This window comes from Garra rufa, chromosome 1 (assembly GCF_049309525.1).
Source record: "Garra rufa chromosome 1, GarRuf1.0, whole genome shotgun sequence".
Lineage (NCBI taxonomy): Eukaryota > Metazoa > Chordata > Actinopteri > Cypriniformes > Cyprinidae > Garra > Garra rufa.
The window spans coordinates 1,870,365-1,892,918 of record NC_133361.1 but is presented as its reverse complement, the minus strand read 5'-3'; the positions used below and the strand labels follow the sequence as shown (position 1 = coordinate 1,892,918).

General features: G+C 38.4%; 2 protein-coding genes and 1 non-coding gene across 3 annotated transcripts; 2 read left to right on the top strand and 1 right to left on the bottom strand.

The window, feature by feature from the left end:
* Positions 1–1,929: 1,929 nt before the first annotated feature.
* LOC141347357 (U12 minor spliceosomal RNA) lies at positions 1,930–2,083 on the bottom strand. Its single transcript, XR_012357335.1, has one exon. It is a non-coding gene; the product is annotated as a U12 minor spliceosomal RNA (small nuclear RNA).
* A 561-nt stretch (positions 2,084–2,644) lies between these two features.
* On the top strand, positions 2,645–14,705 carry LOC141343170 (polymerase delta-interacting protein 3-like). Its single transcript, XM_073847775.1, has 9 exons — positions 2,645–2,775; positions 3,546–4,116; positions 4,225–4,284; positions 5,117–5,215; positions 5,316–5,510; positions 11,018–11,095; positions 11,205–11,334; positions 14,151–14,217; positions 14,337–14,705. The coding sequence occupies exons 1-9, from the start codon at positions 2,708–2,710 to the stop codon at positions 14,560–14,562; spliced, it is 1,494 nt and encodes a 497-aa protein (XP_073703876.1). The 5' UTR covers positions 2,645–2,707; the 3' UTR covers positions 14,563–14,705.
* Positions 14,706–15,829: 1,124 nt separating this feature from the next.
* Positions 15,830–22,554, top strand: LOC141343162 (ribosomal RNA-processing protein 7 homolog A-like). The gene is made up of 7 exons (XM_073847766.1): positions 15,830–15,886; positions 16,037–16,185; positions 18,378–18,500; positions 20,468–20,591; positions 20,672–20,769; positions 22,020–22,227; positions 22,382–22,554. Exons 1-7 carry the CDS (start codon positions 15,835–15,837, stop codon positions 22,465–22,467), a joined length of 840 nt encoding a protein of 279 aa, XP_073703867.1. The 5' UTR covers positions 15,830–15,834; the 3' UTR covers positions 22,468–22,554.

Genomic DNA, 22,554 nt, shown 5'->3' with positions numbered 1-22,554 from the left:
ATATATTTAAAAAATATATTATTTATTACTATTATACTTTTTTTATAACTATTTTTCATAACTATTATAAAAAAAGTTCTGTTCATGGTCTTTGGCGTCTCTGGAGGCAACAAAATGCAATTTTGTAACAAAATAGTAGTTAAAAAAATTATTTTCCTGTTTATTATTGTTTTTCAGAGGATGTATGATATTTTTTAAATATATGTAAATTAATAAATAAATATTTTTATAGTTTTTTTTATATAAAAACAGCTTTTTATGTAAAATTAACTTATATAAAAGACCCACATTTCTAACTTTAATTCATGGGGATAATTTCACATGGTTTAGTGTAAGATTTTTGCCGATCGTTTAATCTTTTATAAAGTGAATTTTACATAAAAAGGCAGTTTTTGTATAAAAACCTATTTTAAAAAAATATTTATTTATTAATTTATATATATTTAAAAAATATATTATTTATGACTATTATACATTTTTTTATAACTATTTTTTATAACTATTATAAAAAAAGTTCTGTTCATGGTCTTTGGGTTCTCTGGATGCAATTTTGTAACAAAATAGTAGTTAAAAAAAATATTTTCCTGTTTATTAATGTTTTTCGGAGGATTTAAGATATTTTTTAAATATATATAAATGAATAAATTAATATTTTTATAGGTTTTTATACAAAAACAGCGTTTTATGTAAAATTAACTTATATAAAAGACCCACATTTCTAACTTTAATTCATGGGGATAATTTCACATGGTTTAGTGTAAGATTTTTGCCTATCGTTTAATCTTTTATAAAGTGAATTTTACATAAAAAGGCAGTTTTTGTATAAAAACCTATTTAAAAAAATATTTATTTATTAATTTATATATATTTAAATTAATATTTATTAATTTATATATATTTAAAAAATATATTATTTATTACTATTATACATTTTTTATAACTATTTTTAAAACTATTATAAAAAAGTTCTGTTCATGGTCTTTGGCGTCTCTGGAGGCAACAAAATGCAATTTTGTAACAAAATAGTAGTTAATTTTTTTTATTTTCCTGTTTATTAATGTTTTTCGGAGGATTTAAGATATTTTTCAAATATATATAAATTAATAAATTAATATTTGTATAGGTTTTTATACAGAAACAGCTTTTTATGTAAAATTAACTTATATAAAAGAACTTTAATTCATGGGGATAATTTCACATGGTTTAGTTTAAGATTTTTGCCTATCGTTTAATCTTTTATAAAGTGAATTTTACATGAAAAAGCAGTTTTGTATAAAAACCTATTAAAAAAAAATATTTATTTATATATAAATTTAAAAAAAAAATACATAAACCCTCCGAAAACTCCACAAATGTGGAGTAAAAACTTTAATAAACAGAAAAATATTTTTTATTTTTATTTTTTTAACTATTATTTTCTTACAAAACTGCATTTTGTTTCCTGAGGTAAAAAAGGACCCCGAGAGTGTAATTCGAAAACGAAGACCGCATATTAAAGGCGTCCAGAGGAGTTGCCAAGTCCGCGCTTTTCTCGCGCAATCGGGCTACTTTAACACTGTTGCCGCGGGTTAAACGACACTTTATCCTCCGGAATGCGAACTGTACCGGGGGAACTCCTCCAAAAAACGTGTATTTTACCGTCTGGAACGCGATTTTTACTGAGGGACCCCCTTCAAAATACCATTGGACTAGTTTTGAGTAGCAATTGTGGGGATTTTGTTGTGAAACCCTGGCAACCCTGGCGTCCAGTCGTGCATCACAGCGATGGTAGTAGGTTTGTGTTTAGTTTACTATCATAAACAGACCAAACACTACACTAGGACTGCTTTAATCACGCACAGCCAGTGATTATTCGCTTTTCTAAAATCTTAAGATGAATACATCAAAGTTAATGAAGTTTTTCTATTTTTTTGACACATATGGGTGTTCGGGGCAGATCCTAGCTCCGCTCGGCATCTCACTAAGTAGGTGAGTCACCTCACAGACGGACCTGTACCCTTTCAAAAATTTCTCTCGCGAGTTTGAGCGAGGACACGGGCGTCACCCCGCGTCGTTATTTTCCTTACTCATCAGTTTAAGGCATAACCTGCTGCTAGACGCGCTCTCGCTCCGGTTCACAAGCGCCCGCGTGCACAGCGACGGTGAGCAGAACGAACGCGCGCGCGTTCAGCCTTTCATTCAGTCAGCAGATGATTTAAATGATTCAGCATTACTTTTTAAAAAGATGTGTAAAGACACACAATGCACTTAGTAGATTACGATGCTAAAAAAGACCAATTTGTGTCTCGAATGAAATCTTCAGCCGGTGCATTGTGGGACAGCGCGTGACGTCACAGAGTTTCACTTTTTGCGCTTTGAGTTTTTTCCTATGAACCTTGTTTAAGAAAGAGAATAGTCTCTGCGTATGTACACAAACATCGTGTTATTAATATCTGGAGTTATAATACTGAGTTTCAGTTCGGGTTCCTTTCGTCATTATCTCATTAATAATATATTTGACTTTATTTTATGTAAATAGAAACAAGAAGCTGTTTTCTTTGTTGTTGTTTTTTTATCTATGTAATGATTAAATAAACTCAATTCGGCTCTCGCGTTTTCTCGTGTATTTTGACCCTTTCCGCTGCCCGTCACGCACCGATTTGCCCCGCCCATATGTACGTAACGTGCATGCGCACTGCGCCCGCACAGAATTCACACAAGCGTCGATATGGCGGATCTCTCTCTCGATGAAGTGATTCGTCGCCGCAGTTTTAACGCCAGAGGAGTCAGTAAGAGGTAAATGTGTTTAGGTTCTTTAAACGGCATTGATTTAAACCGCTCGGTCGTTGTAGCGTTATTTACTCTTTATAAACGCAGTCGTGTAAGCTCCTCTTACTGAGAGCGATGTCCCGCCTTCTCTCGCCGCTGATTGGTTAAAGAGCCGCGCTCAGCGCTTACGTTCTCGTTCTTATTGGCTGACGCGCTTGACTCATGGCGTCCTGCGCGTTTGTGTTCGTTTGTTTTTACGAACAAACCTCCCTCGTACGTTGTATTAATTTAATTTGTGTATTTCTTTCACATTATCTACAGTGCGCACATAAACTAGAGATATACTGTATGTATGTGCTATTAAAACACGAGTTCCCTCAGTGAGTGATCGATATATCGGACGATATCCGTCGATCGAAAGTGCTTTTGATTCAAAGTAAAACCTCTCCATTGACTCCGTAATGCGAGAATCTGCCTCCTTGTCATTTCTGACTTATAACAAATATCAGAGTAATATCTAAAAGCTGCTATGTGACAAGATGTACAGTAAACAACCTAGAAAACACATAACTACGTTTTTATAAGCTGTCGACCTAAAAAACGAGCGTTTAAGCACACAAAAGTAGAGCGTTTTTTTGTCATATTACTGCTGGGGGGAAATTTAACGGCAGCAGTAGACATTCATTATTTTTAACCATCCTGAAGGATTTTTTCACCATCCTAAAAGGGGGAGATATATTGAGAAACTAAATTTTATTTCTCTGTTGTGTGTAACTCTGCTTTTGTCCCTCCCACAGGCCCATATATGGCAGAGGGGCGGGGTCAGTGGGCAGGGCCTTCGATGCCCGTCAGAAGATTGGCAGCGGTGATGTCAGGCAGCGGTTGGGAGTGGGCGGAGCCACAGGAGGTAAACGCCCTGAGAGCGACACTGGTGAACCTCTGGTTTATTCTGGATTTGCTAACATTGTTCATCGCTCTGTCCGTCCAGCGTTTCAGGTGAAGGATGCGAGAGAGAAGCTGGGACAGAAAGACGCTCGGTTCCGGATCCGGGGTCGAGGGGCCGGATCGAGCGCCGTACAGGACGCGCGACAGCTGATCAACTCACGCAAACAGCAGCAGACGCCTCCGAGTGTGACGCTCCAGCAGACGCCCGTCAAACCCACGGGAATCCCTCACGTCCAGATCCACAACGCAGGCCCCGTCTCTGCTGGCCCCCGGCTCCAGAACATCAGAATGGGTGTGGCCTTGCAGCCAGGAGGCGGGATCACAAAAGTAGTGGACGCACGTGATAGGTTGAGCTTGAAGAGGAGCGTCCCGACGATGTCCAATCAGAGCGCAGCGTCTATGAAGATCACCAAAACCATCCAGGTGAGCAGATGATTATCACGACTGGAGATATTGATCATCTTCACACGAGTAATAAAACTGACTGGTGTGTGTGTGTGTGTGTGTGTGTGTGTGTGTGTGTGTGTGCAGCAAAGGCCTGTGGGAATGACCAGCGGGATCCGCATCAATGTTCCCAGTGGAGCCGCTCCGGTGAGACTCACATCAGTCATACAACACATTTAATCCATTAAAAGGGTCATCGGATGCCTATTTTCCACAAGTTGATATGATTCTTTAGAGTCTTTGTGAAAAGTCTGTAATATACTTTGGTTATAAATATTCTCAATAGTAGTGTAAAAAACACCCTTTTACCTTGTCAAAATCAGCTCTGCAAAATATCAACTCATTTTAAGACATGGCCCCTTTAAATGCAAATGAGCTCTGCTTGCCCCGCCCCTCTCTGCCTGGGATGATGAGCTGTAATGTTTACTTTAGCTGCATTTAGCAGCAAATCTTGCCAACAAGCACATTATTAAGAAAAGGCATTTGCAAAGATGTATAAAAAAACCCTTATACTCACTTCAGGAACGATTCACACGAACATAGACGCATATGTAGATCGGGATCGGCACTTTCCTTTTAAAAACGAAATTAGCATTAATCCTCTGCGTCTTCAGCGGAGTAAATGACGACTGCTATGTTCATTATTACATCCTTAATCGCTCAATCGGAGTCATTCTTGTCTTCCTCTGCACCTGAGTCACTCAATGGAGATCAGAGTCAGACTGTTTGAGCTCGGTGAGGGCGGGGCTAAAGTGAGGCGCTCATATCAATCAACTATTGTGGGAGGGGCCTCTGTCTGTGTGTCGTCACACCCACAAGAAGCTGAGAATGAGCTGATTTTAAAAAGAGGATATTACTTTTAAAGATTAAACAAATACCACTGGGTGTATTTTTATGATTGTAGGGTGGTTGTGTTCACAACCTCAGTCTGTTTTTAATGAGTGTGAATAATATAATCTCACATAATGTCTCACTGTAGGCCATGTCTGCTGCTGCTGCTGATGAAGATGAAGATGATGGAGCTGTGATTCCCAACAAACAGATGAAGATCACTACAGCCAACACCCTGCAGACACGAGTGAGACTCACACACACACACACACACACACACACACACACACACACTAGTGAAACCAATTGTTAAGTATCTCTCTCTCTCTCTCTCTCTCTCTCTGTAGGCGGGGCCTGTCTCTCTGTCGACTCCCATCACTAAGGTGGTGAAGAACGACTCTTACACTCCTCCATCAGTCTCAGTGCCGCCCGCTCGCCCCGCCCGCCCCCCCACACAGACCCTACAGCCCGTCTCCAGGACGACCGTCGCCACGCAACAGACGAGCGGAGACGCCAGCGGACCCACACACACACCTACACAGGTACACACACACACACACTGTAACACACACAAGTCTTTAACAGCAATGACTCCAGACTTGACTTGGACTTAAACACTGTGACTCGGCAAGTCTTTATGCTGTGCTTGTATCGTTTTTATCCACACAGTGTTTAGGATATTTAATGTTTTAGACATTTAAATGACACGTAAGCACTATAAACCACTTATAATAATAATAGTAATAGTAAGAAGTAACACCAATGTATATTGAAACGGCAGTATGGCCTAATAATTGGCTAAACCTTTCAAACCTTCTTTTATGTCATACACTTGTATGTAGCGAACATATAAAGTCAACTGGATGAATGGATGAATTGACGTGTTATAAATCACAAAATCCATTTACTTGCATGTATTTGTGTGTCAGAATAGCTATATTTTTGCCGTGAATAATTTCACATGGCTCAGTTCTTAAACCTGTTGAACGGAGTCAGACGTGTTCAGTTTACGCTCGTGCCAAACTGGTAAACTCCATATAGGAGCTCAACCTATAAAATCATTCAAATATTAAAGCGATGGTTCGATGCACTCCGAAGCCCATGTAAATACCCCATCCGAAAGCTTTTTTACCTTAGTCGAACATTGAGGGAGATATCAGAGTTTTTCGAATGGCTTGCTACAGGAGTGAATGGTACATGTGATGTATCTGGTATATTGCACCACTAAACGTGCAGGTAATCTTACCAAACTTGTACAGTAGTGTAAATGGGGTATGTACTCACAAAACGCTGTGTCGGAAAATTTGTAAGTCCACCATGAGTGTTTTAAAAACACGTTTTACCCGAGAACTACTAGTCTCAAAAACTACAAATGGCGACACGTCGACGTCACTTCCCTGGTTTGGGAAAAGCACGTAAAAGTCCACTTACTACGTCTGTGTGCATGTCAACTTGTGGTGTGGGCGGTGTCTCGCGACATCACCTGGTTTAGAATATCCAATTTTTTTCCCTGAAGTATTAACAACTTAGTTTCACTTAATCTGTTTATGTGAAATTGCTTTAACAACAAAATATCAATGCATTCGTTTTTCCAATGCAGCGTTTTGTGAGTACATCCCCTATTTACACTACTGTAGAAGTTTGGTAAGATTACCTGCACGTTTGGTGGTGCAATTTACCAGATACATCACATGTACCATTTACGGCTGTAGCAAGCCATTCGAAAAACTCTATCTCCATCAATGTTCGACTAAGTTAAGCTTTAACATTTTATTTTGAATGTAGAATAATAAAATGTAGAACAAAGACAGTGCAGCACCATGATTACATCTATCATTGCACTCGTCTCTGTGACAGCATGAATTTTGTACAATTTGTTATCAATAGGATTTGTCAAAGGTATAGCCTATATAAGAACTTAATATAATATAGAACTATAAGAAAACTCATCATTCAATCTGTCTTTTAAACCCTTTCACTGATGGTTTTTTATTTCTATTTAACATTGTATACATTATAACTATTGTGATGTATTTACTTTTCTGGTTCATTTTATCTCTTAGCCCAGTAATTAACATTCTTATTAACGTATCAAGTACCATAAATGTTTATTCCATTAATGCATATTCCGACTTTACTCTCGCAGTAATACGACTTTATTCTCGCAGTATTCCGACTTTACTCTCGCAGTATTCCGACTTTACTCTCATAGTATTCTGACTTTATTCTCGCAGTATTCCGACTTTACTCTCACAGTATTCTGACTTTACTCTCGCAGTATTCCGACTTTACTCTCGCAGTATTCCGACTTTATTCTCCCCATATTCCGACTTTACTCTCACAGTATTCCGACTTTACTCTTGCAGTATTCCGACTTTACTCTCACAGTATTCCGACTTTATTCTCCCCATATTCCGACTTTACTCTCACAGTATTCCGACTTTACTCTCACAGTATTCCGACTTTACTCTCACAGTATTCCGACTTTACTCTTGCAGTATTCCGACTTTACTCTTGCAGTATTCCGACTTTACTCTTGCAGTATTCCGACTTTACTCTTGCAGTATTCCGACTTTACTCTCGCAGTATTCCGACTTTACTCTCGCAGTATTCCGACTTTACTCTTGCAGTATTCCGACTTTATTCTCGCAGTATTCCGACTTTACTCTCACAGTATTCCGACTTTATTCTCCCCATATTCCGACTTTACTCTCACAGTATTCCGACTTTACTCTCACAGTATTCCGACTTTACTCTCGCAGTATTCCGACTTTACTCTCGCAGTATTCCGACTTTACTCTTGCAGTATTCCGACTTTACTCTTGCAGTATTCCGACTTTACTCTTGCAGTATTCCGACTTTACTCTCGCAGTATTCCGACTTTACTCTCGCAGTATTCCGACTTTACTCTCACAGTATTCCGACTTTATTCTCCCCATATTCCGACTTTACTCTCACAGTATTCCGACTTTACTCTTGCAGTATTCCGACTTTACTCTCACAGTATTCCGACTTTATTCTCCCCATATTCCGACTTTACTCTCACAGTATTCTGACTTTACTCTCGCAGTATTCCGACTTTACTCTCGCAGTATTCCGACTTTACTCTCGCAGTATTCCGACTTTATTCTCCCCATATTCCGACTTTACTCTCACAGTATTCCGACTTTACTCTCGCAGTATTCCGACTTTACTCTCCGACTTTACTTTTTATTTCTATTTAACATTGTATACATTATAACTATTGTGATGTATTTACTTTTCTGGTTCATTTTATCTCTTAGCCCAGTAATTAACATTCTTATTAACGTATCAAGTACCATAAATGTTTATTCCATTAATGCATATTCCGACTTTACTCTCGCAGTAATACGACTTTATTCTCGCAGTATTCCGACTTTACTCTCGCAGTATTCCGACTTTACTCTCATAGTATTCTGACTTTATTCTCGCAGTATTCCGACTTTACTCTCGCAGTATTCCGACTTTACTCTCGCAGTATTCCGACTTTACTCTTGCAGTATTCCGACTTTACTCTTGCAGTATTCCGACTTTACTCTTGCAGTATTCCGACTTTACTCTCGCAGTATTCCGACTTTACTCTCGCAGTATTCCGACTTTACTCTCACAGTATTCCGACTTTATTCTCCCCATATTCCGACTTTACTCTCACAGTATTCCGACTTTACTCTTGCAGTATTCCGACTTTACTCTCACAGTATTCCGACTTTATTCTCCCCATATTCCGACTTTACTCTCACAGTATTCTGACTTTACTCTCGCAGTATTCCGACTTTACTCTCGCAGTATTCCGACTTTACTCTCGCAGTATTCCGACTTTATTCTCCCCATATTCCGACTTTACTCTCACAGTATTCCGACTTTACTCTCGCAGTATTCCGACTTTACTCTCACAGTATTCCGACTTTACTCTCACAGTATTCTGACTTTACTCTTGCAGTATTCTGACTTTACTCTTGCAGTATTCCGACTTTATTCTCCCCATATTCCGACTTTACTCTCACAGTATTCCGACTTTACTCTCACAGTATTCCGACTTTACTCTCACAGTATTCCGACTTTACTCTCACAGTATTCCGACTTTACTCTCACAGTATTCTGACTTTACTCTTGCAGTATTCCGACTTTACTCTTGCAGTATTCCGACTTTATTCTCCCCATATTCCGACTTTACTCTCGGAGCATTCCGACTTTACTCTCGCAGTATTCCGACTTTACTCTCGCAGTATTCCGACTTTATTCTCCCCATATTCCGACTTTACTCTCGCAGCATTCCGACTTTACTCTCGCAGTATTCCGACTTTACTCTCGCAGTATTCCGACTTTATTCTCCCCATATTCTGACTTTACTCTCACAGTATTCCGACTTTACTCTCACAGTATTCCGACTTTACTCTCACAGTATTCTGACTTTACTCTTGCAGTATTCCGACTTTACTCTTGCAGTATTCCGACTTTATTCTCCCCATATTCCGACTTTACTCTCGGAGCATTCCGACTTTACTCTCGCAGTATTCCGACTTTACTCTCGCAGTATTCCGACTTTATTCTCCCCATATTCCGACTTTACTCTCGCAGCATTCCGACTTTACTCTCGCAGTATTCCGACTTTACTCTCGCAGTATTCCGACTTTATTCTCCCCATATTCTGACTTTACTCTCACAGTATTCCGACTTTACTCTCGCAGTATTCCTACTTTACTCTCGCAGTATTCCGACTTTACTCTTCCCATATTCTGACTTTATTCTCCCCGTATTCCGACTTTATTCTCCCCATATTCCGACTTTACTCTCACAGTATTCCGACTTTACTCTCACAGTATTCTGACTTTACTCTTGCAGTATTCCGACTTTATTCTCCCCATATTCCGACTTTACTCTCGCAGTATTCCGACTTTATTCTCGCAGTATTCCGACTTTATTCTCCCCATATTCCGACTTTACTCTCACAGTATTCCGACTTTACTCTCACAGTATTCCGACTTTACTCTCGCAGTATTCCGACTTTATTCTCCCCATATTCTGACTTTACTCTCACAGTATTCCGACTTTATTCTCGCAGTATTCCGACTTTACTCTCGCAGTATTCCAACTTTACTCTTCCCATATTCTGACTTTATTCTCCCCGTATTCCGACTTTACTCTCGCAGTATTCCGACTTTATTCTCCCCATATTCTGGCTTTATTCTCCCCATATTCCGACTTTACTCTCGCAGTATTCCGACTTTATTCTCTCCATATTCCGACTTTATTCTCCCCATATTCCGACTTTACTCTCGCAATATTCTGACTTTACTCTTGCAGTATTCCGACTTTATTCTCCCCATATTCCGACTTTACTCTCGCAGTATTCTGACTTTATTCTCCCCATATTCTGACTTTACTCTCGCAGTATTCCGACTTTACTCTTGCAGTATTCTGACTTTATTCTCCCCATATTCCGACTTTACTCTCGCAGTATTCCGACTTTATTCTCCCCATATTCCGACTTTACTCTCGCAATATTCTGACTTTACTCTTGTAGTATTCCGACTTTATTCTCCCCATATTCCGACTTTACTCTCGCAGTATTCTGACTTTATTCTCCCCATATTCCGACTTTACTCTCGCAGTATTCCTACTTTACTCTTGCAGTATTCCGACTTTATTCTCCCCATATTCCGACTTTACTCTCGCAGTATTCCGACTTTATTCTCCCCATATTCTGACTTTACTCTCGCAGTATTCCGACTTTACTCTTGCAGTATTCCGACATTACTCTCGTTGTATTTTCAACTTTATTCTCACAGCGTTTTGACTTAATTCTTGTAAAAAAAAATTTACCATTGAACTATAACAGGATCATAGTAAAATGAATGGCTCTGAACTGTACAAATCATGTGAACTACCAGAAAATAAAACATTATCAGCACTATAAGTGTGTTTAGTTTCTCTCATCCTTTAAACTGAACAGTATTGAGAGCAGGAATTGCGAGTGTAATCCTCCATCTGATCTGTGTGTGTGTGTGTGTGTGTGTGTGTCTGTCAGCCTGTGTTCAGTCCTCTGGAGGGCACCAAGATCACGGTCAACAACCTTCATCCTCGAGTGACGGAGGAGGATATAGTGGTGAGTCACGTCTGCTGCTCGTCACAGCTGTCAGTTCAAACACACCCCGTCTGTCATTGATTAGTGTGTGTGTGTGTGTGTGTGTGTGTGTGTGTGTGTGTGTGTGCAGGAGCTGTTCTGTGTGTGCGGTGCGCTGAAGCGGGCGCGGCTGCTCAAAGTGGGCGTGGCTGAAGTGGTGTTTGTCCGTAAGGAGGATGCAGTCAACGCCTACAGGAAGTACAACAACCGCTGTCTGGATGGTGAGAGTTACACACACAGCTGCATTATGAGCAGTCACTCATTACTAGAGATGTTCTGATATCACAATCTCTCAAAATTTGAATTATATAAAATAAGACAAATGTAGACTTGTGTACACTTTGAAGTTAAACTTTTCTATCTAGTGCACTTTAAGAGTTCAAAATGAAGCACTCCAACCCCTGTTCTTAACTAACAAACTTAAGTCAGGAAAGTCAGTGTTTTTATTTGTAATCTAGTGTCTCAGTCTACATCACATTCACACTGCTGTTTTAGGAAGACAAACAAAGTAGAATATAATAACAGTAAGAGCCACATATTGTAAAACAACTGCACTGCAAAATAAATGAAAATGAATATTTCATAGGTTTATTATTTTTAAACTTGCTAACGACATGCTAGTGACTAAATCACGCTGCAAACATGCTAACGACATGCTAGTGACTAAATCACGCTGCAAACATGCTAACGACATGCTAGTGACTAAATCACGCTGCAAACATGCTAACGACATGCTAGTGACTAAATCACGCTGCAAACATGTTAACGACATGCTAGTGACTAAATCACGCTGCAAACATGCAAACGACATGCTAGTGACTAAATCACGCTGCAAACATGCTAACGACATGCTAGTGACTAAATCACGCTGCAAACATGCTAACGACATGCTAGTGACTAAATCACGCTGCAAACATGCTAACGACATGCTAGTGACTAAATCACGCTGCAAACATGCTAACGACATGCTAGTGACTAAATCACGCTGCAAACATGCTAACGACATGCTAGTGACTAAATCACGCTGCAAACATGCTAACGACATGCTAGTGACTAAATCACGTTGCAAACATGCTAACAACATGTTAGTGACTAAATCACGCTTGCTAACGACATGCTAGTGACTAAATCACGCTTGCTAACGACATGCTAGTGACTAAATCACGCTTGCTAACGACATGCTAGTGACTAAATCATGCTACAAACATGCTAACGACATGCTAGTGACTAAATCACGCTACAAACATGCTAACGACATGCTAGTGACTAAATCATGCTGCAAACATGCTAACGACATGCTAGTGACTAAATCACGCTACAAACATGCTAACGACATGCTAGTGACTAAATCATGCTGCAAACATGCTAACGACATGTTAGTCATGCTAACAACATGTTAGTAACTTGCTAATCATTCTAGAAACATGTCAATAACATGCTAGTCATGTTAGCAACATGCTTATCATGTTAAACGTGTTAGTAACTTGTTAGTCATGCTAAATCATGCTAGCAACATGCTAATCATGTTAGAAACATGTCTGCAACATACTACTTTCTAGTCATGCTAACAACATGCTAGTAACTTGTTAGTCATGCTAACAACATGCTATTAACATGCTAATCATGTTAAAAACATGTCAGCAACATGCTAGTCATGCTAACATGCTACTAACTTGTTCGTCATGTTACAGTCATGCTAGTAACAGGCTAATCATGCTAGTAACTTGTTACTCATGTTGCTAGTCATGCTAGAAACATGTCAGCAACATGCTCATAACTTGCTAGTCATGCTAACATCATGCTAGTAACATGCTAATCATGTTAAGAACATGTCTGCAACATACTAATTAACACACTAGCTAGTAACATGCTAGTCATGCTAACAACATGCTACTAACTTGCTAGTCATGATAACAACATGCGAGTAACATGCTAATCATGTTAAAAACATGTCAGCAACATGCTAGTCATGTTAACATTATGCTACTAACTTGCTAGTCATGCTAACAACATGCTAGTAACATGCTAATCATGTTAAGAACATGTCTACAACATACTAATTAACACACTAGCTAGTAACATGCTAGTCATGCTAACAACATGCTACTAACTTGCTAGTCATGTTAACAACATGCTAATCATGTTAAAAACATGTCAGCAACATGTTAGTCATGTTAACATTATGCTACTAACTTGCTAGTCATGCTAACAACATGCTAGTAACATGCTAATCATGTTAAGAACGTCTACAACATACTAATTAACACACTAGCTAGTAACATGCTAGTCATGCTAACAACATGCTATTAACTTGCTAGTCATGCTAACAACATGCTAATCATGTTAAAAACATGTCAGCAACATGCTAGTCATGCTAACATTATGCTACTAACTTGCTAGTCATGCTAACAACATGCTAGTAACATGCTAATCATGTTAAAAACATGTCAGCAACATGCTAGTCATGCTAACATTATGCTACTAACTTGCTAGTCATGGTAACAACATGCTAGTAACATGCTAATCATGTTAAAAACATGTCAGCAACATGCTAGTCATGCTAACATTATGCTACTAACTTGCTAGTCATGCTAACAACATGCTAGTCGTGTTAAAAACATGTCAGCAACATGCTAGTCATGCTAACAACATGCTACTAACTTGTTCGTCATGTTACAATCATGCTAGTAACAGGCAAACCATGCTAGTAACTTGTTAATCATGATGTTAGTCATGCTAGAAACATGTCAGCAACATGCTCATAACTTGCTAGTCATGTTAGCAACATGCTAATCATGCTAACAACATGCTAGTAACATGGTAGTCATGTTAAAAACATGTCAGCAGCATGCTAATCATGCTAACAACATGTTATCAGCATCCATCTTGTCTCTCTATCTACATTTTCAAACGTCCAGGTTTTCCAGCTGGTTTAACCTGTGGGTGTAGTGTTTCTCAGTTCAGTATCCTGGTGTGGATCATGTGTGTGTCTCTAGTTGTTCCACTAGTGATGGACCGATCTGTGTGTGTGTTTCAGGTCAGCCGATGAAGTGTAATCTGCACATGCAGGGCAGTGTGATCACGTCAGAGCAGCCCATCCTCCTGTGAGACACGCCTCCTCCTGTCTGTCTATAATAATGATGATGAAGATGATGATGAAGGTGACTGACGTCTCTCTCTCTCTCTCTCTCTCTCTCTCTCTCTGTCTCTGTCTCTCTGTCAGGAGGTTGAGTGATACTCCGGGTGCTGTGGGTCAGAAGGACTCGTTGTCGTTGCGTTCGGGCAGTAAGTCGTCATCAGGTCCGGAGGTGGATCCGCAGACCATCCTGAAGGCTCTGTTCAAGTCCTCCAGCCAGACCAGCAGCAGCAGCGGAGGAGGAGGAGGAGGAGGAGGAGGAGGAGGAGACACCAGCGGCCCTCACGCCACCGCCTTCCGCATCAAGATCTGACACCAGTGTTTTTACCAGCGGAGCCCCAGTGATCGCCACATTCACGTTCACACCATCTCCAGCTCACGTTTACGTTCGCTTTTAACGCCGTTTCTGTCTATCTGCTTTCTCTTTTCTTCAGTAAAGATCTTGCTTTATAATCAGCCGTGTGTGTGCTCTTTGTTCTAGTTCACCTTCACACTCGAACTGAAGACATTTATCATCTTCCAAAAGATTTATGTTTCAAATAAACACTGTTCTTCTCAACTTTCTATTCATCTGGGAATCCTGAAAAATATCATGTATGACAGTTTCCACAATAAATCAGTATATTAGAATGATATCTGAAGGATCATGTGACACTGAAGACTGTAGGAATGATGCTGAAAATACAGCTTTGATCGCAAAAATAAATTCAATTTGAACAAATATTCACATAGAAAACAGATGTTTTAAATAGTAATATTTTTTCCCTATTTTTACTGCGTTTTTGATTGAATAAATGCAGCCTTGGTGAGCAGAAGAGACTCAAAACCATCACGAACACTGATTGAAGTAAAAGACGAGGGATGCTCACGAGGCCTAGAGCAAATATGCGACACATATAAATCACAAAAACAGTCATAAGGGTCCTTTTTTTTATTTAGATGTATATATATAATCTGAATAAAGAATCTTTCCATTGAAGTCTGGTTTGGTAGGATAGGACAATATGTGGCCAAGATACAACTATCTGAAAATTTGAGGGAGCAAACAAAATCGAAATATTGAAAAAAAAACAGCCTTTAAAGTTGTCCAAATGACGTTCTTAGCAATGCATATTACTAATTATAAATTACGTTTTGATATATTCACGGTAGGAAATTTACAAAATATATTCATGGAACATGATATTTACATAATATCCTAATGATTTTTGGCATAAAAGAATGTAACTTAATAATTAATAATAATAATAATAAAAAAGATAGTTTTGAGCCATTCAATGTATTTTTAGCTAGTGCTACTCATGACTGGTTTCGTGGTCCAGGGTCACATTTATGAAGATTTTCCAGTGAATCTGTTAATAAATCAAAGCAATATGACTTCACAAGTACATTTATTTTATTTATTAATTTCCTTTTATTCGTTTTTAATAGCCAAGATCGTTTTCATTATATAGAAAAGGCGAATTAGACACTATTCTGATTACTAAATGTTCACATTTCGCTCATGAGCCAGTAAAAGAACTACAGTTCCCAGCAGCCATTGCGTTTGTGTTTTTCCGGCGGTGCGTGTAAACGCTAAACAAAGATGGCGCCCTCCGAAGATCAACACGCGTGCGTCATTCCTGGAGGTTTTACTGGTAAAATCAGCACTTGTTTGTCATTCAGTAACGTTTATAAATTGTTAGCCTTTTCTTTAATCGTACTACAGGAGAATACCAGAAGAACCGAAGTGTTCTGGTGTGAGGTGTGCAGATGTGAACGCTTGTGTTTCGGTGTTTGTGTGGCAGTGCTGTCGCTGAGGTTCAGTGAGGATGACGCTCATGCTGCTCTTCATCAGCTGTGTGTTAAAGAGCACAGGGTCCGATCGGAGTCGAACACCAACAGACCGCTGGACCGGACTCTGTTTGTGCTCAATGTTCCTCCATACTGCTCTCAGGTCAGTCTATAGATGCTTTAGTTAGTAGGTTATTTGTGTAACTGTTATTTAATTATGTATTTATTCATTATTATATGTATTTAAATATAGTTTTGTTTTCAATATAACTTGTATTAATGTAATATATAATTATTACCCAGCTAACAATTTTTGGTTCTGGGAACCTATTGGGAACGTTCTTTTTAGGTTAGGGGAACGTTCTGGGAACATTCCGGGAATGTTCTCTGTAGGTTATAAAATTAAAACTAAAAATAACCTACAGGAAACATTTTGGGAACGTTCTTTATAGGTTATTAAAAAGAGAACCTACAGGAAACGTTTTGGGAACGTTCTTTTTAGGTTATAAAATAAAACCTAAAAATAACCTACAGGGAACGTTTTGGGAACGTTCTTTTTAGGTTATAAAATAAAAACAAAAAATAACCTGCAGGAAACGTTTTGAGAATGTTCTTCATAGGTTATAAAATTAAAACTAAAAATAACCTACAGGAAACGTTTTGGGAATGTTCTTTATAGGTTATTAAAAAGTGAACCTACAGGAAACGTTTTGGGAACGTTCTTTTTAGGTTATAAAATAAAAACAAAAAATAACCTGCAGAAAACGTTTTGGGAATGTTCTTTTTAGGTTATAAAATAAAACCTAAAAATAACCTACAGGAAACGTTTTGGGAACGTTCTTTATAGGTTATAAAATAAAACCTAAAAATAACCTACAGGAAACGTTTTGAGAATGTTCTTTTTAGGTTATAAAATAAAAACTAAAAATAACCTACAGGAAACGTTTTGAGAACGTTCTTCATAGGTTATAAAATAAAACCAAAAAATAACCTACAGGAAACGTTTTGGGAACGTTCTTTTTAGGTTATCAAATTAAAACTAAAAATAACCAACAGGAAACGTTTTGGGAACGTTCTTTTTAGGTTATAAAATAAAAACTAAAAATAACCTACAGGAAACGTTTTGAGAACGTTCTTCATAGGTTATAAAATAAAACCAAAAAATAACCTACAGGAAACGTTTTGGGAACGTTCTTTTTAGGTTATAAAATAAAAACTAAAAATAACCTATAGGAAACGTTTTGGGAACGTTCTTCATAGGTTATAAAATAAAAACTAAAAATAACCTGCAGGAAACGTTTTGAGAACGTTCTTTTTAGGTTATAAAATAAAACCTAAAAATAACCTACAGGAAACGTTTTGAGAATGTTCTTTTTAGGTTATAAAATAAAACCTAAAAATAACCTACAGGAAACGTTTTGGGAACGTTCTTTTTAGGTTATAAAATAAAACCTAAAAATAACCTACAGGAAACGTTTTGGGAACGTTCTTTTTAGGTTATAAAATAAAAACTAAAAATAACCTACAGGAAACGTTTTGGGAACGTTCTTTTTAGGTTATAAAATAAAACCTAAAAATAACCTACAGGGAACGTTTTGGGAATGTTCTTTATAGGTTATTAAAAAGAGAACCTACACGAAACGTTTTGGGAATGTTCTTCATAGGTTATAAAATAAAACCTAAAAATAACCTACAGGGAACGTTTTGGGAACGTTCTTCATAGGTTATAAAATTAAAACTAAAAATAACCTACAGGAAACGTTTTGGGAACGTTCTTTATAGGTTATTAAAAAGAGAACCTACAGGGAACATTCCGGGAACGTTCTCTGTAGGTTATAAAATGAAAACAAAAAATTACCTGCATGGAACGTTTTGGGAACGTTATTTATAGATTATTAAAAAGAGAGCCTACAGGAAACGTTCTGGGAATGTTCTTTTTAGGTTATAAAATAAAACTAAAAACAACCTGCAGGGAACGTTCTGGGAACGTTCTTTATAGGTTATTAAAAAGAGAACATGCAGGGAATGTTCTAGGAACGTTCTCATTTGGTTCCCGAATAAAATAACCAAATGGGAACGTTAGGGGAACGTTCTGTGTTTGCTGGGTAATTATCAATATATAAATGTATTAATAATCTACTGTTTTTTTTGGTTTTTTTTTTAATGTCCATTTAAAATCCTCTGATCTGGATGAATGTTTGATAAAGTGTGCATTAGGACACCGTATCCCACAATGCAGTGTGCTGAGTGTGACTCTACAGCGGTGCGATGGTCAGATGACTTGAGTGTTGTGATCTGACTGTGAGCTGCAGGAGTGTGTTGTAGATGTAGATGTTGATGATGGTGTGTTTCTAGAGCGTGATCACAGACGTGTTCAGCCGCTTCGGCTCCATCCAGTCAGTGGAGCTCAACGAGAAACCAGGACCGAGCGAATCCAGCGACACCGAGTCTGAATACTTCACAGCTAAACGCAGACAGGTGACGCCTGAACATGACTCTTTCTCTCATATCGTCCCCTTATTTCTGCCTCAACACAGTCTGGCTGCAGTTTCTGATGTAGGACGCTTGTCAAAGTTTGAGTGGACTTACTGCATCGAAAAATGTATTTATAACAAAAATATGAGTTGTCATATATTTGCTGAAACCATGCCTATTTTTTATATTTTTTTCATTAAAATGATTAGTAGTATTAGTAGTAAATAACTGTCACCAGCTTACAACCCCGTAACAATGAGAAATACATATATTTGTGACAGGGTTGAGGTTTTTCACTCCTCATGTAGTTAGGAGATCTGACCCTATATGACAGCAATAAAACAAGTACATCGTATATACTTATGGATTAAATGAAAATATTGAACAATAATCATTTTCCATCTTAGTTTCATGTGACAGGGTTGAGTTGCTAAGTTCGACAGAACCCTCCCTGACTATAATTACATTTTGTTAATTATTTTCTAAGTGCAAACTCAGCAAAGTGCCTCAGGGAAATGACAAAATGTATGGGTTAAGATCGATATAAGGCAGTATTTTATGCTAAAAAATTTTAAAAAGCAATTATTTTTTATATTATATAATTAGCATACCAAAGTATTGTGAAAAGCTTTGAGTAATTAACAGGGTTCCTTCAGACTCAGCCCCTTATCATCCAAGATGTTCATGTCTTTCTCTCTTCAGTCGTAAAGGAAATTGTTGTTTTGAGTAGAATGTTTCAGGATTTCTCTCCATATAGTGGACTTCTATGGTGCCCTGAGTTTGAACTTCCAAAATGTGGTTTAAATGCAGCTTCAAAGGGCTCTAAACGATCCCAGCCGAGGAAAAAAAGGTCTTATCTAGCAAAATGACAATTTATATGGTTTTTAACCTCAAATGCTCATCTTATCTAGCTTGGCAAGACAAGTGTTTGAGATTAAAAAGTATGTAAGTTTCAGGATTTCTCTCCATATAGTGGACTTCTATGGTGCCCTGAGTTTGAGCTTCCAAAATGTGGTTTAAATGCAGCTTCAAAGAGCTCTAAACGATCCCAGTCGAGGAAGAATGGTCTTATCTAGCGAAACGAGCTGTTATTTTTCTACAAAATACCAAACAGTACAAAATACAATTTATATACTTTTTAACCTTGAATGCTTGTCTAGCTTGGCAAAATGAGCATTTGAGATTGAAAAGTATATAATTTGTAAATGTTTTTAGAAAATAACCAATCATTTCACTAGAAAAGACTCTTCTTCCTCGGCTGGGATCATTTAGAGTCCTTTGAAGCTGCATTTAAACCACATTTTGGAAGTTCAAACTCAGGGCACCATAGAAGTCCACTATATGGGGAGAAATCCTGAAACTTGTCTGAAAAGCTAGACAAGATGAGCATTTGAGGTTTAAAAGCATATAAATTGTCATTTTGCTAGATAAGACGTTTTTTTCCTCGGCTGGGATCGTTTAGAGTCCTATGAAGCTGCATTTTGGAAGTTCAAACTCAGGGGCACCATAGAAGTCCACTATAAATCCTGAGATCTTTTACTCAAAACATAATTTCCTTACGACTGAAGAAAGAAAGAAAAGACATGAACATCTTGGATGACAAGAGGGGTGAGTACATTATCAGTACATTTTTGTTCTGTAAGTCAACTACTCCTTTAAGTGTATTTCCATCAAATAGAAGATCGGATCTGTCATATGGCAAAAAAAAAAAAAAAAAGAGCATTTTTGCATAGTTGTGTTTGACGCATGAAAAATGTAACAATGTATCCTACAAGGTAACATAATGTAACCTTGCTCTCTCTTGAAATGTATCCCCACATTAAGTTCTTGAATTTGAGGGTATTGGACCTGGAAACTCCTTGAAAGGTCCTATTTGAAGTTGACCAAGGTGTGGGAACCCTGAATGAATTTTGGTGAACCACCACTTTAGAAACTTTGAATGTAAACTATAATAGTAGTGTGTGTTCCAGTGTTTCAGAGTGGCCTACATCGTGTTCGAAGACCCGTCCAGTGTGAACGCAGCCAAACGTCACCCGCTCAACGCCCCACTCATCGTCTCCACAGCTGACAGACCCGTCAAGACCGGCATCCGCAGTGAGTGTGTGTGATGATGATGATGATGATGATGAAGAACATGAAGATGAAGATGATGATGATAATGTATCTGTGTTTAGAGTGGATCCAGCAGTACTCAGACTCTCTGATCAACTCCTCATCGCTGCAGCAGGACGTCGATCAGTTCATGAATGACTACGACAGACGCAAGCAGGAGGTAAGACACGCTCACACTTTGCCCAGATTGGTTCGAACTGTCATCTGTTCAACCAATAATCACAGGTTTTGGTCTTTTGAACCACCAATTAGCACGTTTCTTTAAAAACTCAACAAATGCAAAGTGAAAGTAAAGCACGTCGTGTGTGGCGCGCATTAAAACAAACGCACAAATATAGCTGCAAGCAGCGATGACGGGCACTAGCAATCGCCATCAGGAAAACGACACCCGGTGAAAACATGCATTCACAGTAACAGTTTCCTTTGTTAACATTAGCTATATTAGCTAACATGAACAGTAATTAAATGGCATTTAGTAACTCCTTTTCCTATGACGGTCCTCTGGTGGTCACCCTTGGTATTACAGTCTTCGTCTGGCAGATTGCAGATGGGATATTTGTAATGTTTCTGGGGTCTCTGAGCATCACATAATCACGAAACTAACCATGTTTCCTACGAATGAGTTTTTCTTTATATGTAAAACGTTGTGGACAGTTGGGCTAATGCACTTTGAAGATATCATCTTTTTATAGTTACTTATACATCTCATCACCGTTCAAGATATCCAAAATCCAGTCGCAATTTAGGCTTGTCAATAGTAATTTTTCCATCCAAAAATGTGAGTTTAACTAATGCATCGCATAAAACATTTACGCAAAGAGAACAAAATCGTCACTTCTCAACTAGAAGCTGAAAATGATACTTTTCATATATACCGAGATTATTCATACCCCTGGCAAATTCTTACATGGTTACATCTCCCAGAAGACAATAAGATGATGTCCAAGAGGCATCATTGTGGAAAAAAATATTACTTCTCTTTTATTTAAATTTTAACAAAAAGTGGCATGTCTAAAATTGTTCATACTCTTCTCAATAATCAATAGAAAAGTCTTTATTGGCTATTACAGCAATCAAACACTTTCTATAATTGCTGATCAGCTTTTGCATGTCTCCACTGCTATTTTTGCCCATTCATCTTTAGCCATGAGCTCCAACTCTTACAGGTTGTGAGCAGCCACAGGTCCTCTGTCTTAGCCATGACTGTCCACAAACCTGTTGAGTTGATTGAAACAGCTGTTCCCAACGAATCAGGCTAATTAGGATCTAGAACAGCTGGGACTATTTGGAATGGTATAGAACTTTGTATTTTCCCAGTATACTGGTGGAGTACCGGTATCACCGAGATGAAAGGTTGGGTTTAGAGCAGAGTTCTGTAGCTCATGAATTATTGATGATGGTGTCTGGCAGGAGGCGGAGCGTCAGAAGGAGGAGGCGGAGCAGCAGCTGGAGGATGAGGAGGGCTGGGTGAAGGTGAAGAGGGGCAACCGCGGCGTAAAGGTCCGGCCACACAGCGAGACGGCCGACGAGAGGACGCTTCAGAAGGAGAAGAAGAAGAAGGAGCGCAAGGAGCTGCAGAACTTCTACTCGTGGCAGCACAGAAACACCCAGAAAGAACGTGAGTCTTGAGACGATCAGCAGATCAATAGAAATTAGGATTCTTTTTTTCTAGCGGTTATGAAATCTTTCTTAAAATTGCACCTTTTTATCTCAGCTTGTTTTGTTTTGTGTGTCTGAGATGCTCTTTAAACCCAATCGTCCGTCTGTTTCAGATATCGCTGAGCTCAGGAAGAAGTTCGAAGAGGACAAACAGAGAATTGCTTTACTCAGAGCACAGAGAAAATTCAGACCCTACTGATTCAACCTACCCACAATTCCCTTGCACTCATTGGTTTGTACTGTCTGCTTGCATGAATGTTCATTTGAAATAAAATCTACAAGTCAA